This window comes from Microcaecilia unicolor, chromosome 4 (genome assembly GCF_901765095.1).
Source record: "Microcaecilia unicolor chromosome 4, aMicUni1.1, whole genome shotgun sequence".
In the NCBI taxonomy this organism is placed as follows: Eukaryota; Metazoa; Chordata; class Amphibia; order Gymnophiona; family Siphonopidae; genus Microcaecilia; species Microcaecilia unicolor.
The window spans coordinates 370,723,300-370,746,948 of NC_044034.1; the positions used below are offsets into that span (position 1 = coordinate 370,723,300).

General features: G+C 45.6%; 1 protein-coding gene across 2 annotated transcripts in view; it reads left to right on the top strand.

The window, feature by feature from the left end:
- Positions 1–23,649, top strand: part of DMD (dystrophin) — a 2,615,032-nt gene that overhangs the window by 1,873,940 nt on the left and 717,443 nt on the right. For both annotated transcript variants that reach the window (XM_030202363.1, XM_030202359.1), the window contains 2 exons: positions 2,829–2,976; positions 8,372–8,521. In XM_030202363.1, coding sequence (XP_030058223.1) covers positions 2,829–2,976; positions 8,372–8,521 — 298 coding nt within the window. The remainder of the gene's footprint in view (positions 1–2,828; positions 2,977–8,371; positions 8,522–23,649) is intronic.

Genomic DNA, 23,649 nt, shown 5'->3' on the forward strand with positions numbered 1-23,649 from the left:
TTACATGGTATATACAGGTCCTTATCTGTGCCTGGGGCAATGAAGGGTTAAGTGACTTGCCCAGAATCACAAGGAGGTGTAGTGGAAATTGAACCCAGTTCCCCAGGATCAAAGTCCGCTGCACTAACCACTAGGCTACTCCTCCACTAGCAACATTCCATGTAGAATCTCAAATAGTAGCAACAGAATCTCAAATAGTAGCAACATTCCATGTAGAATCTCAAAAGAATCTCAAATAGTAGCAACATTCCATGTAGAATCTCAAATAGTAGCAACATTCCTGTAGAATCTCAAATAGAGAAAGAGAAATGGAACTTGATATACCGCCTTTCTGTGGTTTTTGTGACTACATCTGAAGCAGTTTACATAGTATATACCAGGGGCGTATCTGCGTGGGCCCCCGCAGATTTCGCCCTGGACCCCCCTACCGCCGTTAACCCTCCCCCGCCTACCGCCAACCCTTTCCCCGCCTACCGCAGTCACCTACCCCCCGAGGTCCGCTCCTGCCGGTTTTTTAAAATATTACTTCAGCTGGCGGGGGACCCCAACCCCCGCCAGCCCAGCCGAGGTCTTTAACTTCTTCATCCTTGTGCTGTTAAACCTGCAATGCATCCTTCCAGTTGGACAGAGTTTGACGTCGCAGCACATTGACGTCCTGCTCGTACAACGTTCTGCGACGTCAAACTCCGTCCAACTGGAAGGATGCATTGCAGGTTTAACAGCACAAGGATGAAGAAGTTAAAGACCTCGGCTGGGCTGGCAGGGGTTCGGGTCTTTCTGTGGGGTATATGCAGGTACTTATTTGTACCTGGGGCAATGGAGGGTTAAATGACAGTCCAGGATTCAAATTAGGAATATATTAAATTTCAAACTTCAAAGACCCCTTTATCAAAATCCAAGTCACTGTCCCCATAATCAAAACTCAGGGGTGCCAGTAAAAGTTACTGAAGAAAGTCATCCCCATAACTGAAAACATTGTCCCAAGGTACAAAATATGTCGAAAGTGGAATTCCTGTGGATCCAATGGCTTCTTCATTTTGAATAGTAAGTCGCGTCAGACCTTTTTAAGGGTGGCTAATAAAAGCAGTGAAAAAAATAGAATAGAATAATTCTCTCTGTAATGAAACACTGCTGTATGTCTTCTACATTGGACTCATCGGATCTTACATAACAGAACTGTCTGACTTTCCTAATGTTGAAGCCCTGCTAATTCTGTTTTTGCCTTGCACTATGATCTTCGGGTCTGTCACAATTTCATTGATGGCTCTTGCACACAGAACCTTCTAGCAATGAAACTGTAGAGCATTTCAAGCAGCAATTTTAAAAAAATACCCATTTTAAAGAATTTGATGTTTTTAAGTGATTGGAAAATGTTAATGAATAGCGTTCCATATATATGCAACCCTATATCCTGTAAAATTTAATGTTGCACACACATAACATACCAGGCACAAAGCTCTACCGCCCACCCCCCTTTTCAGCTTTTCAATTGGAGGAAGGTGGAGGACTGGCTTAATGGTTACTACTACTACTACTTAACATTTCTAAAGCGCTACTAGGGTTACGCAGCACTGTACAATTTAACATGGAAGGACAGTCCCTGCTCGAAGAGCTTACAATCTAAAAGACAAATGTACAGTTAATCTGATAGGTCAGACAGATTGGGGCAACCTATATGTTCGAAAGGTTAGGTTTCCGAATGCGGCATTGAAGAGGTGAGCTTTAAGCAAGGATTTGAAGATGGGTAGGGAGGGGGCTTGGCGTAGGGATTGGGGAAGGTTGTTCCAGGCATAGGGTGAGGCAAGGCAAAATGGGCGGAGCCTGGAGTTGGCAGTGGTGGAGAAGGGTACTGAGAGGAGAGATTTGTCATGTGAGCGGAGGTTACGGGCAGGAACGTAGGGGGAGATGAGGGTAGAGAGCTAGTGAGGGGCAGCAGATTGAGTGCACTTGTAAGTAAGGAGGAGACGCTTGAATTGTATGCGGTATCTGATCGGAAGCCAGTGAAGTGACTTGAGGAGAGGGGTGATATGAGTATATCGGTTAAGGCGGAATATAAGACGTGCGGCAGAGTTCTGAACAGATTGAAGGGGGGATAGGTGGCTGAGTGGGAGGCCAGTGAGGAGTAAGTTGCAGTAGTCAAGGCGAGATGTAATGAGAGCATGGACGACAGTTCGGGTGGTGTGTTCAGAGAGGAAAGGGCGAATTTTGCTGATGTTAAAGAGGAAGAAGCGACAGCTTTTGGCAGTCTGCTGGATATGCGCAGAGAAGGAGAGGGAGGAGTCGAGGATGACTCCGAGGTTGCGGGCAGATGAGAGCAGTGGACCTTAATCCCAGCATCCTGGGTTCGATTCCCACTGCGGTTCCTTGTGACCCTGGGCAAGTCACTTAACCCTCTATTGCCTCAGGTACAAAAACCAAGATTGTGAGCCCTCCAGGGACAGAGGCAGCACCTCCTCCACCCCCCACCCCCCCACCCCCAGGACAAATCAGTGCAGGCCCTATTCTCCAGAGCTACTACATTCCACCCACTCTGATGACTTCCTGACAGAGGGGCTGGACACAGTAAATCTTGAGCGTGGCCCTAGGCCTCCACGGTATGGCTCTGCTCCAGCCTAGCGCCTTCAAAAGTCAACATTCTCCACCACACTTACCTTGTTTACCATGTTGTGCTGGCCCTCTAGCATACTACATTCATGTAAGCATGTAGTCTGGTATATGTCAGTAGTCACAAAAGCATCACCATGTGCTTGTGTAAACCAAGTTTCTCTATCGTCAAACTGTAAGGAGTTTAATAAATAATGCTATTCTGTCTCTGATGTTTCTTACAGACTGGAGGAAGAAAAGATCACACTATCGGAATTACAAGAAGATTTAAATGAGTTTATCTTCTGGTTGGAAGAAGCAGAGAGCATTGTAGGTCTTCCACTGGAGCCTGGAAATGAACAGCAGCTGAAAAGTTCCCTAGAGAAAGTCAAGGTATCGCAATCGCTTTATTTGATGTTCAAATCGCTAAGCTGTTTATGTTTTATATTCCGCACATATTATCCATAATGGACTCCTAGGCAGGTTAAAAAAAACAGAGAAAAACTCTTCTCTTGAAGAGGAATATCTAACAATTACATAACAATCAATTAGTACATAACTACATAAGTGTTGCCATACTGGGACAGACCAAAGGTCCATCAAGCCCAGTATCCTGTTTCCAACAGTGGCCAAGCCATGTCACAAGTACATGGCAAAATCCCAAAACAGTACAATACATTTTACGCTACTTATCCTAGAAATAAGTAGTGGGTTTTCCCCAAGTTCATTTTAATAATGGCTTATTGACTTTTCTTTTAGGAAGATAGCCAAACCTTTTTTAAACCCCCGCTAAGCTAACTGTTTTTACCGCATTCTCTGGCAACGAATTCCAGAGTTTAATTACACATTGAGTGAAGAAATATTTTCTTTGATTTATTTTAAAAATACTACTTTGTAGCTTCTTGCGTGCCCTCTATTCCTAGTATTTTTGGAAAGAGTAAACAAGCGATTCACATCTACCCATTCCATTCCACTCATTATTTTATAGACCACTATCATATCTCCCCTCAGTCGTCTTTTCTCCAAGCTGAAGAGCTCTAGCTGTTTCAGCCTTTCCTCATAAGGAAGTGATCCCATCCCCTTTATCATCTTCATTGCCCTTCTCTGCACCTTTTCTAATTACATTATATCTTTTTCGAGATGTGGTGACCAGAATTGCACACAGTATTCAAGGTGCGGTTGCACCATGGAGTGATACAAAGGCATTATAGCATCCTCGTTTTTATTTTCCATTCCTTTCCTAATAATACCGAACATTCTATTTGCTTTCTTAGCGGCCGCCGCACACTGAGCACAGGGTTTCAACATATCATCAACGATGACACCTAGATCCCTTTCCTGATCGGTGACTCCTAATGTGGAACCTTGCATCACATAGCTATAATTCGGGTTCCTCTTTCAAACGTGCATCACTTTGCAGTTGCTCACATTAAACATCATCTGCCATTTAGATGCCCAGTCTCCCAGTCTCATAAGGTCCTGTTGTAATTTTTCACAATCCTCTTGTGATTTAACAACTTTGTGTCAACAGCAAATTTAATTACCTCACTAGTTACTCCCATCTCTAGATCATTTATAAATATGTTAAAAAGCAGCGGTCCCAGCACAGAGCCCTGGGGAACCCCACTATCTACCCTTGTCCAGGGGCGTACCAAGAGCGGTCCACCCCGGGTGCTCACCGCTGGAGGGGTGCAGAGAGCAGCCGCGCATCTGTTGTCTCCGCTGGTTCCCTGCTCCCTCTGCCCCGGAACAGGTTACTTCCTGTTCCGGGGCAGAGGGAGCAGGGAGCCAGCGGAGCCGAGAGCCGTGCGGCTGCTCCCAGAAGCCAAGAATGCACCCGGGGGGGGGGGGGGGGTCATTGCACCGAGGGGGGTGTCATGTTGCACCCGGGGGGGGGGGGGGTGCGCATCGGCAATCCACCCCGGGTAGCAGCTGACCTAGGATCGTCACTGCCCTTGTCCACTGAGAATGCTGACCATTTAACCCTACTCTCAGTTTTCTCTCTTTTAACCAGTGTTTAATCCACAATAGGATACTACCTCCTATTTCCTCAGGAGTCTTTCATGAGGTATTTTGTCAAACGCCTTCTGAAAATCATTAATCCATGCTTTTGAATATGCTCTGTAATTTTGTTCTTTATAATAGTCTCTACCATTTTTCCCTGTACCGACTTCACGCTCACCAGTCTATAATTTCCCAGATCTCCTCTGGAACCTTTTTTAAAATTGCCATTACATGGGCCACCCTCCAATCTTCCAGAACCACATTTAATTTTAAAGATAAATTACATATTACTAACAATAGTTCAGCAAGTTCATTTTTCAATTCTGTCAGTTCTCAGGGATGAATACCATCCGGTCCAGGAGACTTGCTACTCTTCTCCAGGTTTATAGAGATTTCATTCAGTTTCACTGACTTGTCAGCTTCGAATATCATTTCTGGCACCGGTATCTCTCCCAAATCTTCCTCGGCGAAGACCGAAGCAAAGAATTCATTTAATCTCTCCACTATGACTTTGTCTTCCCTGATTGCCCCTTTTACCCCTCAGTCATCTAGCGGTCCAACCGATTCTTTTGCGGGCTTCTTGCACCCAGTTCCTCAGGTTCTCAGGCTGCTGCACTAACCATTAGGCTACTCCTCCAGACAGAAAGACGAGGGACAGGTGCTTTTGTCCAAAATGTGTCCAAAATGCTGTTTTTGCAAGGTTTGTCTGATTACTTGGATGTTTTGAGGTTTACTTGCAAGAATCCAGATCAAGGCACAAACTGTCACTCAGCCTCCTACTATAAAAACTGGTTATCCAGAAGCTGAATGTTAGAATATTAATATAAATGTAACCGGCCTCTTACTAGGTTGTACAAAAAAAAAATGTTTAAAGTGACCCCTGTCTTTTTAAATAGGAGAAAAGAGCAGAATGGCAAATCAGTTCTCCAGCTGCTAAAATAAAGTATCCAGGTAGATAGGGGGCGACAGAGCTCAGAGCCTAAACTGGAGGAAATTTAAAAATACAGAAAGGGCAAAACTTGACACTTGCACAAACAGGAGAAGAATCTAGAGGAAGAGATTTGAAGGGGTCCTTCAGGTTCAAGGACTTTGAGCTACCATTTCTCTTTTGTGGCATTGCATTGCTTTACCCTGATTTTAAAGAACTGTAGATACTTTATTTTGGGGATCACTCAATAAAGGCGAGGCTGAAGGCCATTGAAGTAGTGTGCATTCAGGTACATTAGGTATTTTTCTGCTCATGGAGGGCTCACAATTACAAAATAAAAGAGTTAGGCTGGGATTTGTGGGATAATGCGGGGTATAAATTTGAACCTGTGTCCCTTGATGTAAATTTGGCTCAAGCCTTTTTTCTGTTGTAGCTCAAGACGAGTTACATAACAGGAACAGCAGGTCTTCTTCCTCTTCCCCCTCAATTTCAGCAGCTTGCTGGATCTAGCCTAGCTGGCTTGTGTGCAATCTTTTTAGAGTGGCTGAGTCAGCGATGCTGCAACCCAGACTGTGCAATCACCCCTTAAGGGTGAGCACGGCTTCTCCTGCACCACGGTTTACCAAGAAAGGAAGGGCCCATTACTGACAGGCAAGTCTGATCTCCATGACTTCATCTTACGTATTGAGTTTAACTTAGAAGCAGGGGCCTCAGACTCAGAGGGAATCCTTTAGAGGGTCCTGCTACAGAAATATTGTCATTTGACATTCCCAAAGAATATTTAGTGATAATAATTTGTCACCAGAGTTTAAAAAAAGGTTTGGACGGCTTCCTAAAGGAAAAGTCCATAGACCGTTATTAAATGGACTTGGGGAAAACCTTGCCAGGTATTTGTGACCTGGATTGGCTACTGTTGGAAACAGGATGCTAGGCTTGATGGACCTTTGGTCTTTCCCAGTATGGCAATACTTAATGTACTTGGAATTCTGAATGGAATCTTGCTACTCTTTGGGGTTCTACATGGAATGTTGCTACACTTTGAAAGTCTGCATGGAATCTTGTTATTCTTTAGAATTCTAGAATCTTTATTTATTTAGATTGTGCTCACACCTTTTTCAGTAGTAGCTCAAGGGTGAGTTACATTCAGGTACTCTGGATATTTCTCTGTCCCAGGAGGGCCAAAAGAAAAAACCAACACTGGGCCTTCAAGACTAGGACAACAGGAGTACTTTATTAGCCAAAGACCCGACATGGGCCGTGTTTCGGCACCAGCAAGGCGCCTGCCTCAAGGGTCAAATTGTGGATATAATAACGTACAGATGTTGAAACGCAGATGCTTGCGTAGATTTCGCTATAACGCAAAAAAAACGTCAAAAGGGCTGGCTCCAGCAAAGAGCCTTCTTCTGTGTAATCCGGATTACACAGGAGAAGGCTCTTTGCTGGAGCCAGCCCTTTTGGCGTTTTTTTTTCACGTTATAGCGAAATCTATGCAAGCTACCTTGACTGTCTTTAAGGCATCTGCATTTCAACATCTGTACGTTATTATATCCACAATTTGATCCCTGAGGCAGGCGCCTTGCTGGCGCCGAAACACGGCCCGTGTCAGGTCTTTGGCTAATAAAGTACTCCTGTTGTCCTAGTCTTGAAGGCCCAGTGTTGCTTTTTTCTTTTGGCTTCTCTGACTGTATACTGTATTACCCTCTCTGTCTGTATTATCTGTCCCAGGAGGGCTCACAATCTAAGTTTGTACCTGAGGCAATGGAGGTTTAAGTGACTTGCCCAAGATCACAAGGAGCAGAAGTGGGATTTGAATCGGCCACCTCTGGATTGCAAGACCAGTACTCTAACCACTAGGCCACTCCTTCACTAGCAACATTCCATCTAGAATCTCAAATAGTAGCAACAGAATCTCAAATAGTAGCAACATTCCATGTAGAACCTCAGATAATATCAACATTCCATATAGAATCTCAAATAGTAGCAACAGAATCTCAAATAATTTATTTGGATTTTGCTCAGACCTTTTTCAGTAGTAGCTCAAGGTGAGTTATATTCAGGTACTCTGGATATTTTTCTGTTCCAGGAGGGGCTCATAATCTAAGTTTGTACCTGAGGCAATGGAAAGGGAAGGGAAGGGAAATGGGACTTGATATACCGCCTTTCTGAGGTTTTTGCAACTACATTCAAAGCGGTTTACATATATTCAGGTACTTATTTTGTACCAGGGGCAATGGAGGATTAAGTGACTTGCCCAAGATCACAAGAGCAGCAGTGAGATTTTAAACTGGCCACCTCTGGATTGCAAAACCAGTGCTCTAACCACTAGGCCACTCCCCCACTCCTGCGCCATCAACCTTTAAAAACGAGCTTGCATGCATCCACGGGCCAGCAAGCGGCATGAGGTAGCATCCAAATTGCCCGTTGTGGGAATAGCGGGTCCTATGTAAACACAGTAGAGAAAATCCTGTATAACATTAGACCACGTGTGTCAATAACTTCAAATTTGTTTCATAGCTGCACACAATACTGTGAATGATACAAAAAGGTCTCTCATGCTTTGAGTTTATCATGTGCGGTATTTCACCAGGGAATCTGCACTGGTTCTAGATGTCATGAACTATTGTTAAATCTTGTGTGCCTGCATCTGTGAGGAGGAACTGTACCAGTTCACATGACCGGATGGATCACATTCACCAGCAAATGGGATCACGGATCATTGCACTACTCTGGAAAGCTTTGGTAGATTTACCTACGAAGCCTTGCCGAATCAAGAGTATGCTATACCTAAGACTTGCAAAGACAAAGGGGAATGGAAGCTCTCATCCATCTGTTTGAAATGTTTGTTTTTTTTTCCAGTTGAGAGTGGAAGAGCTGCCTCCCAGGAAAGCGTTGTTGAAGCGATTGAACAAAACGGGAGAAATAGCAATTGGAAATGCCACTCTAGACCCAGAAGGAAAGTGGAAGATCGAAAGTGGCCTGAAGGAAGCTAACCATCGTTGGTCAAAGGTACGTAACAACACTACACATTACATACGTACATTGCATGCACTTAGAATATTTTGGTGTACAATCTTGATCTGTATTAATGCTGAATGACGTATTCTATGATTCACTAGCCAAGAGACCCAAAGGCTACAGAAATGCATCTACATCTCCCTATCTGGTCTTAAAGAAATCATTCACGAAAGAGAGGGTAGGATTTGTATTCTTTGTTCAAGCACTTCAGCACAATCACAAGTATGCAAGTAGGCTGAACCCCCCCCCCCCCCCCCACAATCCTCAGTCAAGTGAAACTGTGAATTAGCTCACCTTTCTTTCAACCCCCAGAAAGACTCCATAGAAGTTAACCAACTGTAGTTATGGCAGCTCCGTATACGTTTTGAACAACTGATGTTCAAAATGAATTCTCTTGTGATTTTCTTGGCCAGACTTTGATATGCACATGGAAATTGAAGTACATTTGCCCCTCTGACCTTTGAATAGTCCCCTTTCACATGCAGATGCCCAAAGGTCCACCTTATGGGTCGCTCTGCCGTTATGTTTATCTGCTGTAGTGTTGCTTCCCAAAGCCTATTGCCTGGGAGGTTTAGGGCGTATTTCAGGATGATGGGTTAAAGGGTTGGTGTAGAGTTAAATAAAGGGCAGTGGGTGGGTGATAAGGGAAGGGTTTTGTTTTGTAACTTATGTTATTCTCTACGTTTTGTCAATTGTATTGTTGATGTTTTAATCCGTAGGATGAAAGATAAGAGGAATGTATTTTTTTCCTCTGAGATACCTATGGTATTTGGTTTGGGGAGTTTGATAGCGTGTATTTCAGGACTTGTTTGGTTCTCATGGGAGTAGAGGAATACAGGGGGATGTGCTTGCAAGCAATATCACACTCTACGACCTTGTGTTTGTGTATTTACAGCAGTTATTCATTTGGCTACATAAAAATTGGTTCCCATAACTAAACTAGAAGGTACTCAGGCCATAAATAGGCGCATGTTAGTTTTAATTTTAACGCACGCTCATTTCCTGGCCATTAAAAAAAATGCCCTTTTTTCCAGATGAGGTCAAAAATGGCCCGACACATGCCAAAAACGTGTGCCCATACTGCTGCGGGCCACTTTTTTACCGCAGCTTAGTAAAAGGACCCCTGAATGTATGTACTACCTGTTCTTGTAAAGGCCTGGGGTATATGCGACTAAAGGACAATCGTGAAATACTGGGTGCATGTGTAAGACACTTTAATGTTTATTAATAATTTATTTATTTAACTAGCCGTTGAGCCCGTAAAAATGGGCTGGTATTGGGGTTTTCCTTCCCCCTCACTCCCCGCGAGGTCGCCACCGCTACCGTTCCCCCCCCCCCCCCACCCCCGGAGTTGCCGCCATCCCTCCACCTGGCCTGGGCCTTCTCTCCGCTACTAAACTTACACATCCATTCGCCGGAACGCAGCACGCACATCAGCTGAGCTGCCGTTGGCCCTTCCTTCTCTGCCTGTGTCCCGCCCTCCTGTGACATAACGTCAGCGAGGGCGGGACACAGGCAGGGAAGGAAGGCCGACGGCAGCTCAGCTGATGTGCATGCTGCGTTCCGGCGAATGGATGTGTAAGTTTAGTAGCGGAGAGAGGGCCGGGCCGGGTGGGGGGGAGGAACGGTAGCGGCGATCTCAGGCGGGCGGACGGGGGGAGCGGCATCAACCTCGGCGGCGCAGTTTTCTTCTCTGTCCCGCCCTCATCATCACGTATTGACGCGGGGGCGGGACAGAGAGGGAAGTCTCTACTGCGCATTTGCGAGTGAGTCGGTCACTCGCCGTTTATATGTTTGATAGGATTTATTTACCGCCTTTTTGAAGGAATTCACTCAAGGTGGTGTACAGTAAGAATAGATCAAACATGAGCAGGAGACAATTAGAGCAGTAAAAATATTCGAACAACAATACAAAGTATGGCATGGTATACTGCTTGCAATGACAACACAATACGTAATAGAACATTATAATTGGTAGTGAAGGGTGAGGCAAAGTTGTAACATATAGATGAGTAAGAAAGTAGGAAGAATTAGAAAGTAAGGTGATTGATTTGAAGAAAGTTGCCCGTGAGGTCAGAGAGATGGTTAAAAATTATCTCAGCTAGGGTAGGAGTGGATAAACATGTCCCAGCTGCAATAAGTTGACCTATAGGGAGTACTTGATGGGAATAAGATATTACACATGCCAGTCTATCTTCCTTGTTAGTATTTTTATATTGCAGCAAGAGGTCCCAATTAATATATAATGCCTGATGACAGCCTGTCTCAAGTGTCTTAATTGGGTATTCTCTTGATAAAAGCAGCATTGCATCAAATTCTAAAAATTTCACTGGTTGGTAGTTTCTGACAGAATGAAGACATGAAAGAACTCATACCGTAAATAATTATTGCAATCAGTTGGCTTCTGGTAGACTGTAGTGAATTACAAGAAGCCTCGTCTAATATCAAAGCATCCAAGAACATCATTACGTTGCATTACGTCATAATCTTATATCCCGCAACTACCACCAAGTTCAATGTGGGTAACAACCAAAATCTGAAGAATTCTTCAGAGAATTTACAATGCAGCAAATACCAGATGACCACAGCAAACCAAATAATCTATGATAACAGTCAGAGCTTAAAAGATACTTTCTAAAAAGGAGAGTCTTCAACAACTTTATCAACTGACATTAATCTCCATATTTTTCTAAGAGAAGAGGCAAAAGGTTCCAGCATGATGCTGTTTGATAACATAAAGAGACCTAGGTGAGGCCCCACCTAGAGTATTGTGTTCAGTTTTGGAGGCCGTATCTTGCGAAGGATGTAAAAAAAATAGAAGCGGTGCAAAGAAAAGCTACGAGAATGGTAAAGGATTTGCGTTACAAGACGTATGAGGAGAGACTTGCTGACCTGAACATGTTTACCCTGGAGGAAAGGAGGAACAGGGGTGATATGATACAGACGTTCAAATATTTGAGAGGTATTAATCCGCAAACGAACCTTTTCCGGAGATGCGAAGGCGGTAGAACGAGAGGACATGAAATGAGATTGAAGGGGGGCAGACTCAAGAAAAATGTCAGGAAGTATTTTTTCACGGAGAGAGTAGTGGATGCTTGGAATGCTCTCCCGCGGGAGGTGGTGGAAATGAAAACGTGCATGGGATAAGCATAAAGGAATCCTGTGCAGAAGGAATGAATCCTCAGGAGCTTAGTCAAGATCGGGAGGAGGGGCTGGTGGTTGGGAGGCGGGGATAGTGCTGGGCAGACATACGGTCTGTGCCAGAGCCGGTGCTTGGAGGCGGGGCTGGTGGTTGGGAGGCGGGGATAGTGCTGGGCAGACTTACACGGTCTGTGCCCTGAAATGGACAGGTACAAATCAAGGTAAGGTATACACAAAAAGTAGCACATATGAGTTTATCTTGTAGGGCAGACTAGATGGACCATGCAGGTCTTTTTCTGCCGTCATTTACTATGTTACTATAAAGAGACCTTCAAAGGTCGCAAAGCCCTCACATTTCAAACAGAGGGGAAACAACGAACAAAGGGGCCCTTTTGCTAAGCCGCGCAAGGGCTTACACAATGCTCGCCAGTTCTGAGTTACTGCCCGGCTACCATGTGTACTAGGTGGTAATTTCATTTTTACTTTCTGACATGTGATACTACTGGCATTCGACGCGCGTAGACCATTACCACCTGGTTAACACGTGAGACCTTACCCTAAGTTAATGGATGGCGGTAAGGTCTCAGCCCCAAAATGGACACACATCATTTTTCATTTTGCCGCACGGCCATTTTCGGTCAAAATTTAAAAAAAAGGCATTTTCACAGGTGCACTGCAAAATGGACCTGCGCGCATCTGAAACATGCACCTACACTAGCGCAGGCCATTTTTCAGTGCACCTCAGTAAAAGGACCCCATAGTTTATTACGAGTGTCATGCCTACAGTTGTCATGGGATGTCCAAATTTTGAATATTTGCAAGAGCTGTTTCCTAAGAAATCCATCACCTCTGGTGTCTCAGAAGGTGCCGAGGAGGAGAAAAGAAAGCCATGTAAATCAAGCTTGAATGCAAAATCCTAGGCTTTTATTTCTTTTTGATCAAAGTGATAGGGCTGGGTGGGGGGGACTCCTTTGTGACTCTGGACCTTCGAGGTGATGTGCGTTAAAAGAAGTTCTGTTCAAAACACCTCTCTGGTCCTCGCAACCAGCGCCATCCAGCAAGGAAAACGTGAGCCAGAGAAAAGAAGAAAAACTTTTCAAAAAGGAATTTCTGCCACATGAAAGGGGGGTTGTGATTCGTCTTCTGTGTTGTGTTTGCTTTGAGTTGTCTAGATCCCATGGCGATGACCTTGAGGATAGACATTTGAAGACTTTCTTTGAAACTGCATTGCTTCATTCTTTCTTTCTTTAACCTGCCAGTAATTCTGATATGACATTTCTTTAGTCTCTTGTTATAAAACCGAGATTTTAACATTCTCGAGTTCTTTAGACGTGATTTATATGTGGAATAAAGCTGTTAAAAAGCCCCAGTTGAAAATAGGCCTTTCTAAATCTTAGCCCGGTTTGATTTATTAGATCTTTCACAAAGTCAATACATTGTGTAAAAATGATGGTAGTGCTCAAGCTTTCACGGAGTTTCTTTCATTAAAAGAAAAGAAGTAGAATCCCAGTGCATGCTCTCCTGCCCATCCACAGAGATTTTCTGCTTTCTTTTTAATTCTCTGTCCTTTCTCCAGGTGTGGCTGATGTCAGCATTCGTTGTCTAGGTATGGTCCCGGGTCCAATTCACAGAGGCCATGGGTTTGTAGAGGCAGTGGGTTTCCAAAGAATACACAATCCACACGGGTTTGGATATATATATATTTTTTGTTACATTTGAACCCCGTGCTTTCCCACTCATGGCAGGCTCAATGTGGCGGGCAATGGAGGGTTAAGTGACTTGCCCATAGTCACAAGGAGCTGCCTGTGCTGGGAATCAAACTCAGTTCCTCAGTTCCCCAGGACCAAAGTCCACCACCCTAACCACTAGGCCACTGTATTGCATTTACATATATATAGGCTCACAGCACTTAGTACAAGTAAATATTGCAATGCTGTATCTGTGTGTGTGGGTTTAGATGGGAATCAATGAGAGAAAGGTAAGAATGGGGGAGTGCAGAGAAAGAGAGAAGCCTTGAGGTAGGGCTGAAGGTGTGTGTGTGCAGAGAAAGAGCCTAAGAAAGCAGAGCCATGTGCTCTGAGAGAAAAAGCTTTGGAGTAGGGCTGAAGGAGAAAGGTGGACCAGTGCCAGGGGCTCTGGTGGCTGAAGATGTGTGTGTGTAGAGAAAGAAAGAAGAGCTAGAGCAGAGCCATGTGCTCTGCTTTATATATATATATATATATATATATATATATATATATATATATATATCCAACAGGAACAGACAGGAGTCAAACAACTTCCTTTCTTCCCAGCCTTTGTTTGTCAACTCTTTCCTTTACAAACTCCAGTTTAATTTCCTGATGCAAGGAAGGTGACCATTTTCACAGGTTCTACTCTTTGAAGTCCCCAGTTTTGGAGCCTCTCTGTCTGGCTTTCATTGTTCTCACAGACAAGCAGATGATGAAAAGCCCTGCGCTGTTCCAAACAGCGGCTCTAAAATAGCACTACAACAGCGCAGGGTGCTATTAGACCTATGATCAGAGATAATGCATGCAAATTTAAGCAGCGCAATTCTCTCTGCTCATGGGATAGAAGTGCGGGAGGATTGTGCCTGAGCATGCACTCAGCACAATCCTCCCGCACTTGTTTGACAGGTCTGGGCTGTCAAAAGCCCAAACATGTCAAACACAGGGGCTGGAGGTCCATGGGACCACCAGGCCCTGAGAACCCCTGTCCCGAGCAACGGGGGCTGGAGGTCTGCTGGACTGCCAGTCCTCCCTCCCCAACCAAACTCCCAGCATTGGCAAGGGTCCCTGTGTAAAGATGTCACTCCATCCGCCGCCTGCCCTCCCTCTCTGCCTTCCCCCCTACCTTGGTTGGAGGAGGGACGCAGCCTGCCTCCCTCCTCTTCCTTCGACGCCGCAAATGGCAGCGCCCAGCCCTGCCCAGTGCATCCTGGGATGAGCTGGGTGGAGGTACACACCATATAAGGGAGAAACGCCCTTATATAGTGTATAACCCCGCCCAGCGCATCCCAGAATGCACTGGGATTGGCGCTGCCGTTTTGCAGCGTCGAAGGAAGAGGAGGGAGGCAGGCTGCGTCCCTCCTCCAACCAAGGTAGGGGGCGGGCGGGCAGAGAGGGAGGGCAGTCGGCGGATGGAGTGACACCATCATGCAGGGACCCTTGCCAATGCTTGGGGTTTGGGGGGGACCGGCGGTCCAGCGGACCTCCAGCCCCCCTGTCGCTGGGGGGGCTTGGTCGGTGCCCACTGGACCACCAGGGACCATTTGCTGGGGGGTTGGGGGGGCTGGAGACCCACCAAATCTCCAGCCCTCCATGAGCCTGGGGGGGTGGGATTGTAGGGAGGACCGGAGGTCCGCCGGACCTCCAGTCCCCTGTCACTGGGGGGGTGGTTTGTGTCGTTGGGGGGAATGGGGGGCCTGCCAGCATGCTGGACAGGGATCACCATTCCTCCCCAGCTCGGAGCTGGCGTAGGGTTTGTCGCGGCCAGCGACCCAACCTTTGGCGCGCTGGTCACTGATCATTTGGGATGAATGCGTTAAGCGCTGATTAACATGCATTTGCAAGCTACTTGTGCTAAGAGCCCTGTTTAGCATGCATTTGCAGAAGAAAAGAGGTGTTGATGCCCCTGTATAAGTCATTGGTGAGGCCCCACCTGGAGTATTGTGTTCAGTTCTGGAGGCCGTGCCTTGCTAAGGATGTAAAAAAAATGGAAGCGGTGCAAAGAAAAGCTACGAGAATGGTATGGGATTTGCGTTACAAGACATATGAGGAGAGACTTGCGGACCTGAACATGTATACTCTGGAGGAAAGGAGAAACAGGGGTGATATGATACATACGTTCAAATATTTGAAAGGTATTAATCTGCAAACGAACCTTTTCCGGAGATGGGACGGCGGTAGAACGAGAGGACATGATATGAGAGTGAAGGGGGGCAGACTCAAGAAAAATGTCAGGAAGTATTTTTTCACGGAGAGGGTGGTAGATACTTGGAATGCCCTCCCGCGGGAGATGATGGAGATGAAAACAGTAGCGGAATTCAAGCATGCGTGGGATAAACATAAAGGAATCCTGTGCAGAAGGAATGGATCCTCAGAAGCTTAGCCAAGATTGGGAGGCGGGGCTGGTGTTTGGGTGGTGAGGCTAGTTCTGGGCAAGACTTATACGGTCTGTGTCCTGAAAATGACAGATACAAATCAAGATAAGGTATACACAACAAGTAGCACATATGAGTTATCTTGTTGAGCAGACTAGATGGACCGTGCAGGTCTTTTTCTGCTGTTTTCTACTATGTTACATAGAGGGGCATAATTGAACGAAAACGCCTATCTCCATGGGCGTTTATCTCCAAGAACGGGTCCGTGAAGGGGCGGACCGAACCGTATTTTGGGAAAAAATAGACGCCCATGTTTTATTCAACAATGTGTGAGCTGGGCGTTTTTGTTTTTCAGCGATAATGGAAAATGAAAGCGCCCAGCTCAAAAACGAATAAATCCAAGGCATTTGTTCGTGGGAGGGGCCAGGATTCATAGTGCACTGGTCCCCCTCACATGCCAGGACATCAACCGGGCACCCTAGGGGGCACTTTTACAAAACCAAACAAAAAGGTAAAAGAGCTCCCAGGTGCATAGCACCCTTCCCTTGTGTGTTGAGCCCCCCAAATCCCCCTCAAAACCCACTGCCCACAAGTCTACACCATTACTATAGCCCTAAGGGGTGAAGGGGGGCACCTACATGTGGGTACAGTGGGTTTGGGGGGGTTGGACGACTAATAAGCATTAAGCAGCACAATTGTAACAGGTAGGGGGGATGGGCCTGGGTCCACCTGCCTGAAGTCCACTGCACCCCCTAACAACTCCTCCAGTGACCTGCATACTGCTGTCAGGGAGCTGGGTATGACATTTGAGGGTGAAAATAAAAAGTTGAGAAACTTCATTTTTTGTGGTGGGAGGGGGTTAGTGACCACTGGGGGAGTCAGGGGAGGTCATCCCCGATTCCCTCCAGTGGTCATCTGGTCATTTAGGGCACTTTTTGGGGCCTTATTCGTGAAAAAAACAGGGTCCAGGAAAAGTGTCCTAAATTCTAGCTAAAAACGCATACTTTTTTTCCCATTATCGGTGAAATGCGCCCATCTCTGTTCGGCAGATAACCACGCCCCAGTTCCGCCTTCGCCACACCTCTGACACGCCCCCATCAACTTTGTCCGCATCCGCGACGGATTGCAGTTGAAAACGTCCAAAAATCGGCTTTCGATTATACCGCTTTATTCGTTTTTGTGAGATAAACGTCCATCTCCCGATTTAGGTCGGAACTTGGGCGTTTTTCTCATTCGATTATAAGCAGGATTGTAACATAGTAGATGACGGCAGAAAAAGACCTGCACGGTCCATCCAGTCTGCCCAACAAGATAACTCATATTTGCTGCTTTTTGTGTATACCCTACTTTGATTTGTACCTGTGCTCTTCAGGGTACAGACCGTATAAGTCTGCCCAGCACTATCCCCGCCTCCTGCCCCTCCTCCCAACCACCGGCTCTGGCACAGACCGTACAAGTCTGTCCAGCACTATGTTACTTGCGCTAAGAGCCCTCGAGTGCGTTGTTTCATGCGCTTGAGGGCTGTCTTCATGGGGCGGCAGCGAACGCCGGTGCTAGTATGGCGCTAACAGCCTCTAGCACTGGCATTTGCTTTTGATCATCTGCCTGTGAGAGATCTGCTCCCAGATGCCCAGAGAAGACACAGCTATGCTAATCAGGGGTAATTTGAGAAACAAAAGGGCTAGCAGGCAGCTGGGCAGCATTTGGTCCATTTGCCATCCTCAGAGCTTCCTGAGGGAGGGGGGAGTTATCAGAGGTCCATTTGCCATCCTCAGAGCTTCCTGAGGGAGGTGGGAGTTTTCAGAAGCTGGTTTCATTTTAATTTAAGTATGTCCAGCACTCCTGATATGTCCACCACTTGACAGCTGACTGCAGGGAGCTACAGGTAAACATAGTGGAGGGAGACTGGTCAAAGCCTTGGTGATGGATTCAGGTCTTGTTGGACACCATCTGTCGGTGCACATAGGGGGTTTATGGTGGGTCCTGATCTTCTATTGTCTGAGAAATGAATTGATAGACTAGGCCTGGAGCTAGTGAACCAAGGAATCGGAGATTTCCTAGAAGGCATTTATTATTCTCTAATGTTATTCTTGGTCTGCTGTCAGCCAAGAGGGATGACTTAGGTTATCTCAGAGCATTCCCTTTATTTATCTGTCTATAGGCTTCTGTACTCCTATTGTATGGATTATGAAGGTTATTATAAGAGACTGAGGGTCCTTTTTACTATGGCGCTTAGGCGCCTACGCACATCCAACGTGTATAAATTGGAACTATCACCCAGCTACCGCGTGCCAAGGGCAGAAATTCCATTTTTGACGCGCGTCCAAAACACGTGGTAGAAATTTTCTACCGTGTGGCGCTTACCCGGCAGTAATCGGCAGTGTACGTGCGCTGATGATTACCACCCAGTTAACATGTGAGACATTACCGCTAAGTCAACGGGTGTCAGTAAGGTCCCAGGCCGAAAATGGACACGCGCTCATTTTAATTTTGCCGCACGTCCATTTTCGGCCACAAAAAAAAGGCCTTTTTTGCAGACTCGCTGAAAAATGGACCTGCGCGCATCCAAAACACGTGCCTACACCGGCGCAGGCCGTTTTTTGGCGCGTCTTAGTAAAAGGGACCCTGAAGGAGGCATTTTATGTCCTTTGTGTGCTGATATTAGAACTAATTATCAGAAGCTGGAGAAACTATTCCACCTCTTATTACCAGATTAAATTAATTTGTTCCACTATATGAACAAAAGAATTTGAATTCAGAGACATTTCCAGTACTAGCACAAAGGTGCTTAGCTGATGAAGCATAAAGAGATACAGATAAACTCAGAAAATGTGCAGGAAGATGAAATATACAGAAGTAGAATTGTAACCTTGTGCTTAGAGGTTTCAAGTTCCACCAAAGCCCCTTGTGACCTCTGGTAAATCACTTCAACCCCCATTGTCTTAGGTACAGACTTAAGGGGTCAATTTTCTAGGCTGCGGTAAATTAACACATTTCTGTGCTGTTCTACCACAGAAAAATTACTGCGATTTACTTAGCAGGAATCACAGATTAGTATAAATTTAGAGATGGTTTGAAAGGGCCATATAGCCCTATAAAACCTCCCCCCCCCCCCCCCCATTGTTATAAAAAAAAAAGGAAGCCACTGCTCACTACTCGATACTTCCGTCTTCCCCATCCCTAGTGACCCCCGCCATAGTCCGCTCCCCCCCAAAACATTACTCATAACTCACTTGTGAACCCAAATACATTATATTGGGTTCTCTCTCTCATTCTCCCTGTCTCCTCAGCTCGAAACCTTGGGGTCATCTTTGACTCTTCTCTCTCCTTCTCTGCTCATATCCAGCAGATTGCCAAGACCTGTCGTTTCTTTCTTTACAACATCCGTAAAATCCGCCCCTTTCTTTCCGAGCACTCTACCAAAACCCTCATCCACACCCTTGTCACCTCTCGTTTAGACTACTGCAATCTGCTTCTTGCTGGCCTCCCACTTAGTCACCTCTCCCCTCTCCAGTCGGTTCAAAACTCTGCTGCCCGTCTCGTCTTCCGCCAGGGTCGCTTTACTCATACTACCCCTCTCCTCAAGACCCTTCACTGGCTCCCTATCCGTTTTCGCATCCTGTTCAAACTTCTTCTACTAACCTATAAATGTACTCACTCTGCTGCTCCCCAGTATCTCTCCACACTCGTCCTTCCCTACACCCCTTCCCGTGCACTCCGCTCCATGGATAAATCCTTCTTATCTGTTCCCTTCTCCACTACTGCCAACTCCAGACTTCGCGCCTTCTGTCTCGCTGCACCCTACGCCTGGAATAAACTTCCTGAGCCCCTACGTCTCGCCCCATCCTTGGCCACCTTTAAATCTAGACTGAAAGCCCACCTCTTTAACATTGCTTTTGACTTGTAACCACTTGTAACCACTCGCCTCCACCTACCCTCCTCTCTTCCTTCCCGTTCACATTAATTGATTTGATTTGCCTACTTTATTTTTTGTCTATTAGATTGTAAGCTCTTTGAGCAGGGACTGTCTTTCTTCTATGTTTGTGCAGCGCTGCGTATGCCTTGTAGCGCTATAGAAATGCTAAATAGTAGTAGTAGTAGTAATATTACAGAATATTCACGGTGCGGTCGCACCATGGAGTGATACAAAGGCATAATAACATCCTCATTTTTGTGTTCCATTCCTTTCCTAACACTTCTTAATTTTCTATTTGCTTTTCTGACTGTCGCACACTGAGCTGAAGAATTCAGTGTATTGCCCACATTGGCTGTAAGGTTCTTTTCATGGGTGGCGAAACCATATATAGAACTCAGCACTGTGTGCTATTCTTATAGCCTGGTAATGAGCCGATATGATTACCTTTACATGGGATGCAGATCATTGCTATTTTCCTTTCATTCAGCTTGATTATTTCACTGTAAGGCAAATATCACTGAAAATCAGGAGGTGATGCACTAATAATGAGTATTATTTGCCAGCAATGAATGATGTTTGTTTGCATTATCGCAGCTTCAGAGATTGACCCCCTAGGATTGGAAACGTTTTTTTTTTTTTTGCACATGGGGTGAACGGAACTCTACTTCAGCTTGGATTATCCAAAATCACAAGATTGTGGTTCACTTCCTGAATTAGACTCATTTAGGGACCCTTTTTCAAAGGCGCGCTGAAAAGTGGCCTGCGGTAATGCAGATGCGTGTTTTGGGTGTGCGCAGAATCATTTTTCAACACGCCTTTTAAAAAATGGCTTTTTAAAATTTTTTGCCGTTGACCTGGCGGTAAAGTCTCACTCGGTAACCGGGCGGTAATGACCTAGGCACATCAAATGCCACTTGGCGTGCGTCCGAAAATTATTTTTTGGACGTGTGTATCGGATGCGCACCAAGAGTGAAATTACCGCAAGAGTCACGCGGTAGCTGGGCGGTAACTCCATTTTGGCGCACGTTAGACATGCATAGATGCTTACGCGGCTTAGTAAAAGGGCCCCATGCTCTGGTTCAATGAAATATAGTAAAGTCCAAACTCAAAAAAAGCAAGAAAGAATATAGGAATACCCACTCTCAATTCAAAATTCAAAAAATAATGGGAATGAGAGAACACCATTATAGCAGAATTTAAACAAAAAAAATGATCCTCAGGAGCTTAGTCAAGATCGGGAGGCGGGGCTGGTGGTAGGGAGGCGGGGATAGTGCTGGGAAGACTTATACGGTCTGTGCCAGAGCCGGTGGTGGGAAGCGGGACTGGTGGTTGGGAGGCGGGGATAGTGCTGGGAAGACTTATATGGTCTGTGCCAGAGCCGGTGGTTGGGAGGTGGGGATAGTGCTGGGCAGACTTATACGGTCTGTGCCCTGAAGAGCACAGGTACAAATCAAAGTAGGGTATACACAAAAAGCAGCACATAGGAGTTATCTTGTTGGGCAGACTGGATGGACCGTGCAGGTCTTTTTCTGCCGTCATCTACTATGTTACTATGTTACTATGAATGGAGAAGAAAGAGAGACTTCAGAAAAATATTGTGTTGAAATTAACCACACTTCAAAAACTAACCATCATAGGGCTTTCAGAAAAAAAAATCCACATATCACAGAATGCTCAAAAACATCAGAATGCAAAAAATAAATATAATAAAGTCCAGCAGCAAATATAAAAATGACATAGTATAGCCACACAAGACTTAACACAACAAAAATACATGCAAGCCCATCCCTAGCATACAGGCAGATGTATTGGGCTGGATTCTATAAACGGTGCTCCAAATTAGGCGTCGGAAAAAATTAGTGGTAAGTGCTGTCCTGTAAAGAGCCCTTAATGGAATAGCACTTAAGTACAGATCTCTCCTCAAGTCACTTCACTGGCTTCCTATCCGTTTCCGCATACAGTTCAAACTCCTCTTATTGACCTATAAGTGCATTCACTCTGCAGCTCCTCAGTACCTCTCCACTCTCATCTCTCCCTACATTCCTCCCCGGGAACTCCGTTCACTGGGTAAATCTCTCTTATCTGCACCCTTCTCCTCCACCGCTAACTCCAGACTCCGTTCCTTTTATCTTGCTGCATCATATGCCTGGAATAGACTTCCTGAGCCGCTATGTCAAGCTCCATCTCTGGCCGTCTTCAAATCTAAGCTAAAAGCCCACCTTTTTGATGCTGCTTTTAACTCCTAACCCTTATTCACTTGTTCAGAACCCTTATTTTATCATCCTCACTTTAATATTCCCTTATCTCTTGTTTGTCCTGTTTGTCTGGCCTGATTAGATTGTAAGCTCTGTCGAGCAGGGACTGTCTCTTCATGTTCAAGTGTTCAGCGCTGCATATGTCTAGTAGCGCTTTAGAAATGATAAGTAGTAGTAGATCTCATGCTTAACCATGGGGGTCCCTTACCAAGCAGCTGTAAAAGGATCCCTACACTAGCAGCGAGCATAGGCGCCGACTCCGTGGGTGCTGTGGGTGCTCGAGCACCCACAATATTCACCGACCGGAAGTTGGTTCCCTCCGTCCCTCCAAGTTCCAGGGTCATCATCCGTCCCTCCCAGTTCCAGGGTTGTCATCCCTCCCTCCCAGTTCCAAGGTCCTCCCTCCCTCCCAGTTCCAGGGTCGTTGTCCCTCCCTTCCTCCCTCCCTCCCTTCCAGTTCTAGGCCCCCTCCCTCCGAATTGTAAGTCATCCTGACTTACCTCATCGGGATTACGGCGGCCGGCAGCAGCAGCGGTATAAAGCGTGCAGGCTCGGCACTTACTTCAGTTTTCCCTTCTCTGTCTCCCAGCTCTGGTCCTGCCCTTGCGGAAACAGGAAATGAGGGCACTAGCGCCGGAAATGCTGCATGCTGGGGGTGGAACTACCTCCGGCACCCGCATTGGGTGGGCAGTAGCTCCAGACTGGTGCACCGTAAGCCCACAGGGGGCTTACTGCTGCTTTGTAAAAGGGCCCCTTTGGGCGCCAGAGTTATGCCTGCTGAAACCTGGTATAAATACCGGTGCCTAAGTTAGGTGCACTGACCCAGTATTCTATAACTACATGCGCAAATTTTCAGAATGCCCCAAACATGCCCATGCTCCTCCCATGGCCACACCCCCTGATATGCACATGCTTCTCCCACGGCCCGACCCCCTTTTGAGATACATGCTATGGGTGCAGATCCAGATGCACACGTAGATCCTAATTAGTGCCAATTAACATCAATAATTGATTGTTAGAGCTCTATTATTTATGTTAACTGGCTCGTTAACCAGTTAAATTGTACAGGCATAAAAAGATCACACCCAAATTTTGGCAAGTAAATTTATAGAATCTGGGGCACATCGTCTATTTTATAAAAGCTATAGCAAAAAAACCAAAAACATATAAAATGCCAGAACATACCATGTAAAAAAAATCACCACAAGTTCTATCAATGTATCTTACTAATTGTGTGAAAAGGGTCCCTCAGAAAACTTCAGCCACTACAGCAAATTTAGGGGCCCTTTTATTAAACGTATGAAGCACTAACACAAGTGTAACATGGGAAAAAAGCTTACCGCAAAACCTGTTAAAATGATAAGTGATCCTGCATTAATATTTTTGTAGGTCTTGTGCAGTAATGGAAAAATTAGTGCAGGACCTGCCACAGTAAAAACTGGCCTGCGGTAGTGTAGGCGCGTGTTTTGGGCACTGTTCTGACTTGATTTTTACAGCCTATCTCACTGACACAGCACAGACTACACAACAATTACTGTGGATTCTTTTGGATTCGTATTAGGTAAATGAGACTTTTATTAGAGGTTCATTATTGTCTAAGATACACATTGATTAAAATATATACACAGTGATTAAGCTATATAACTGAAAAGAAACAATACCTATCTATAGTTAAAAAGAAACAATCATTATCACGGGTCATTAA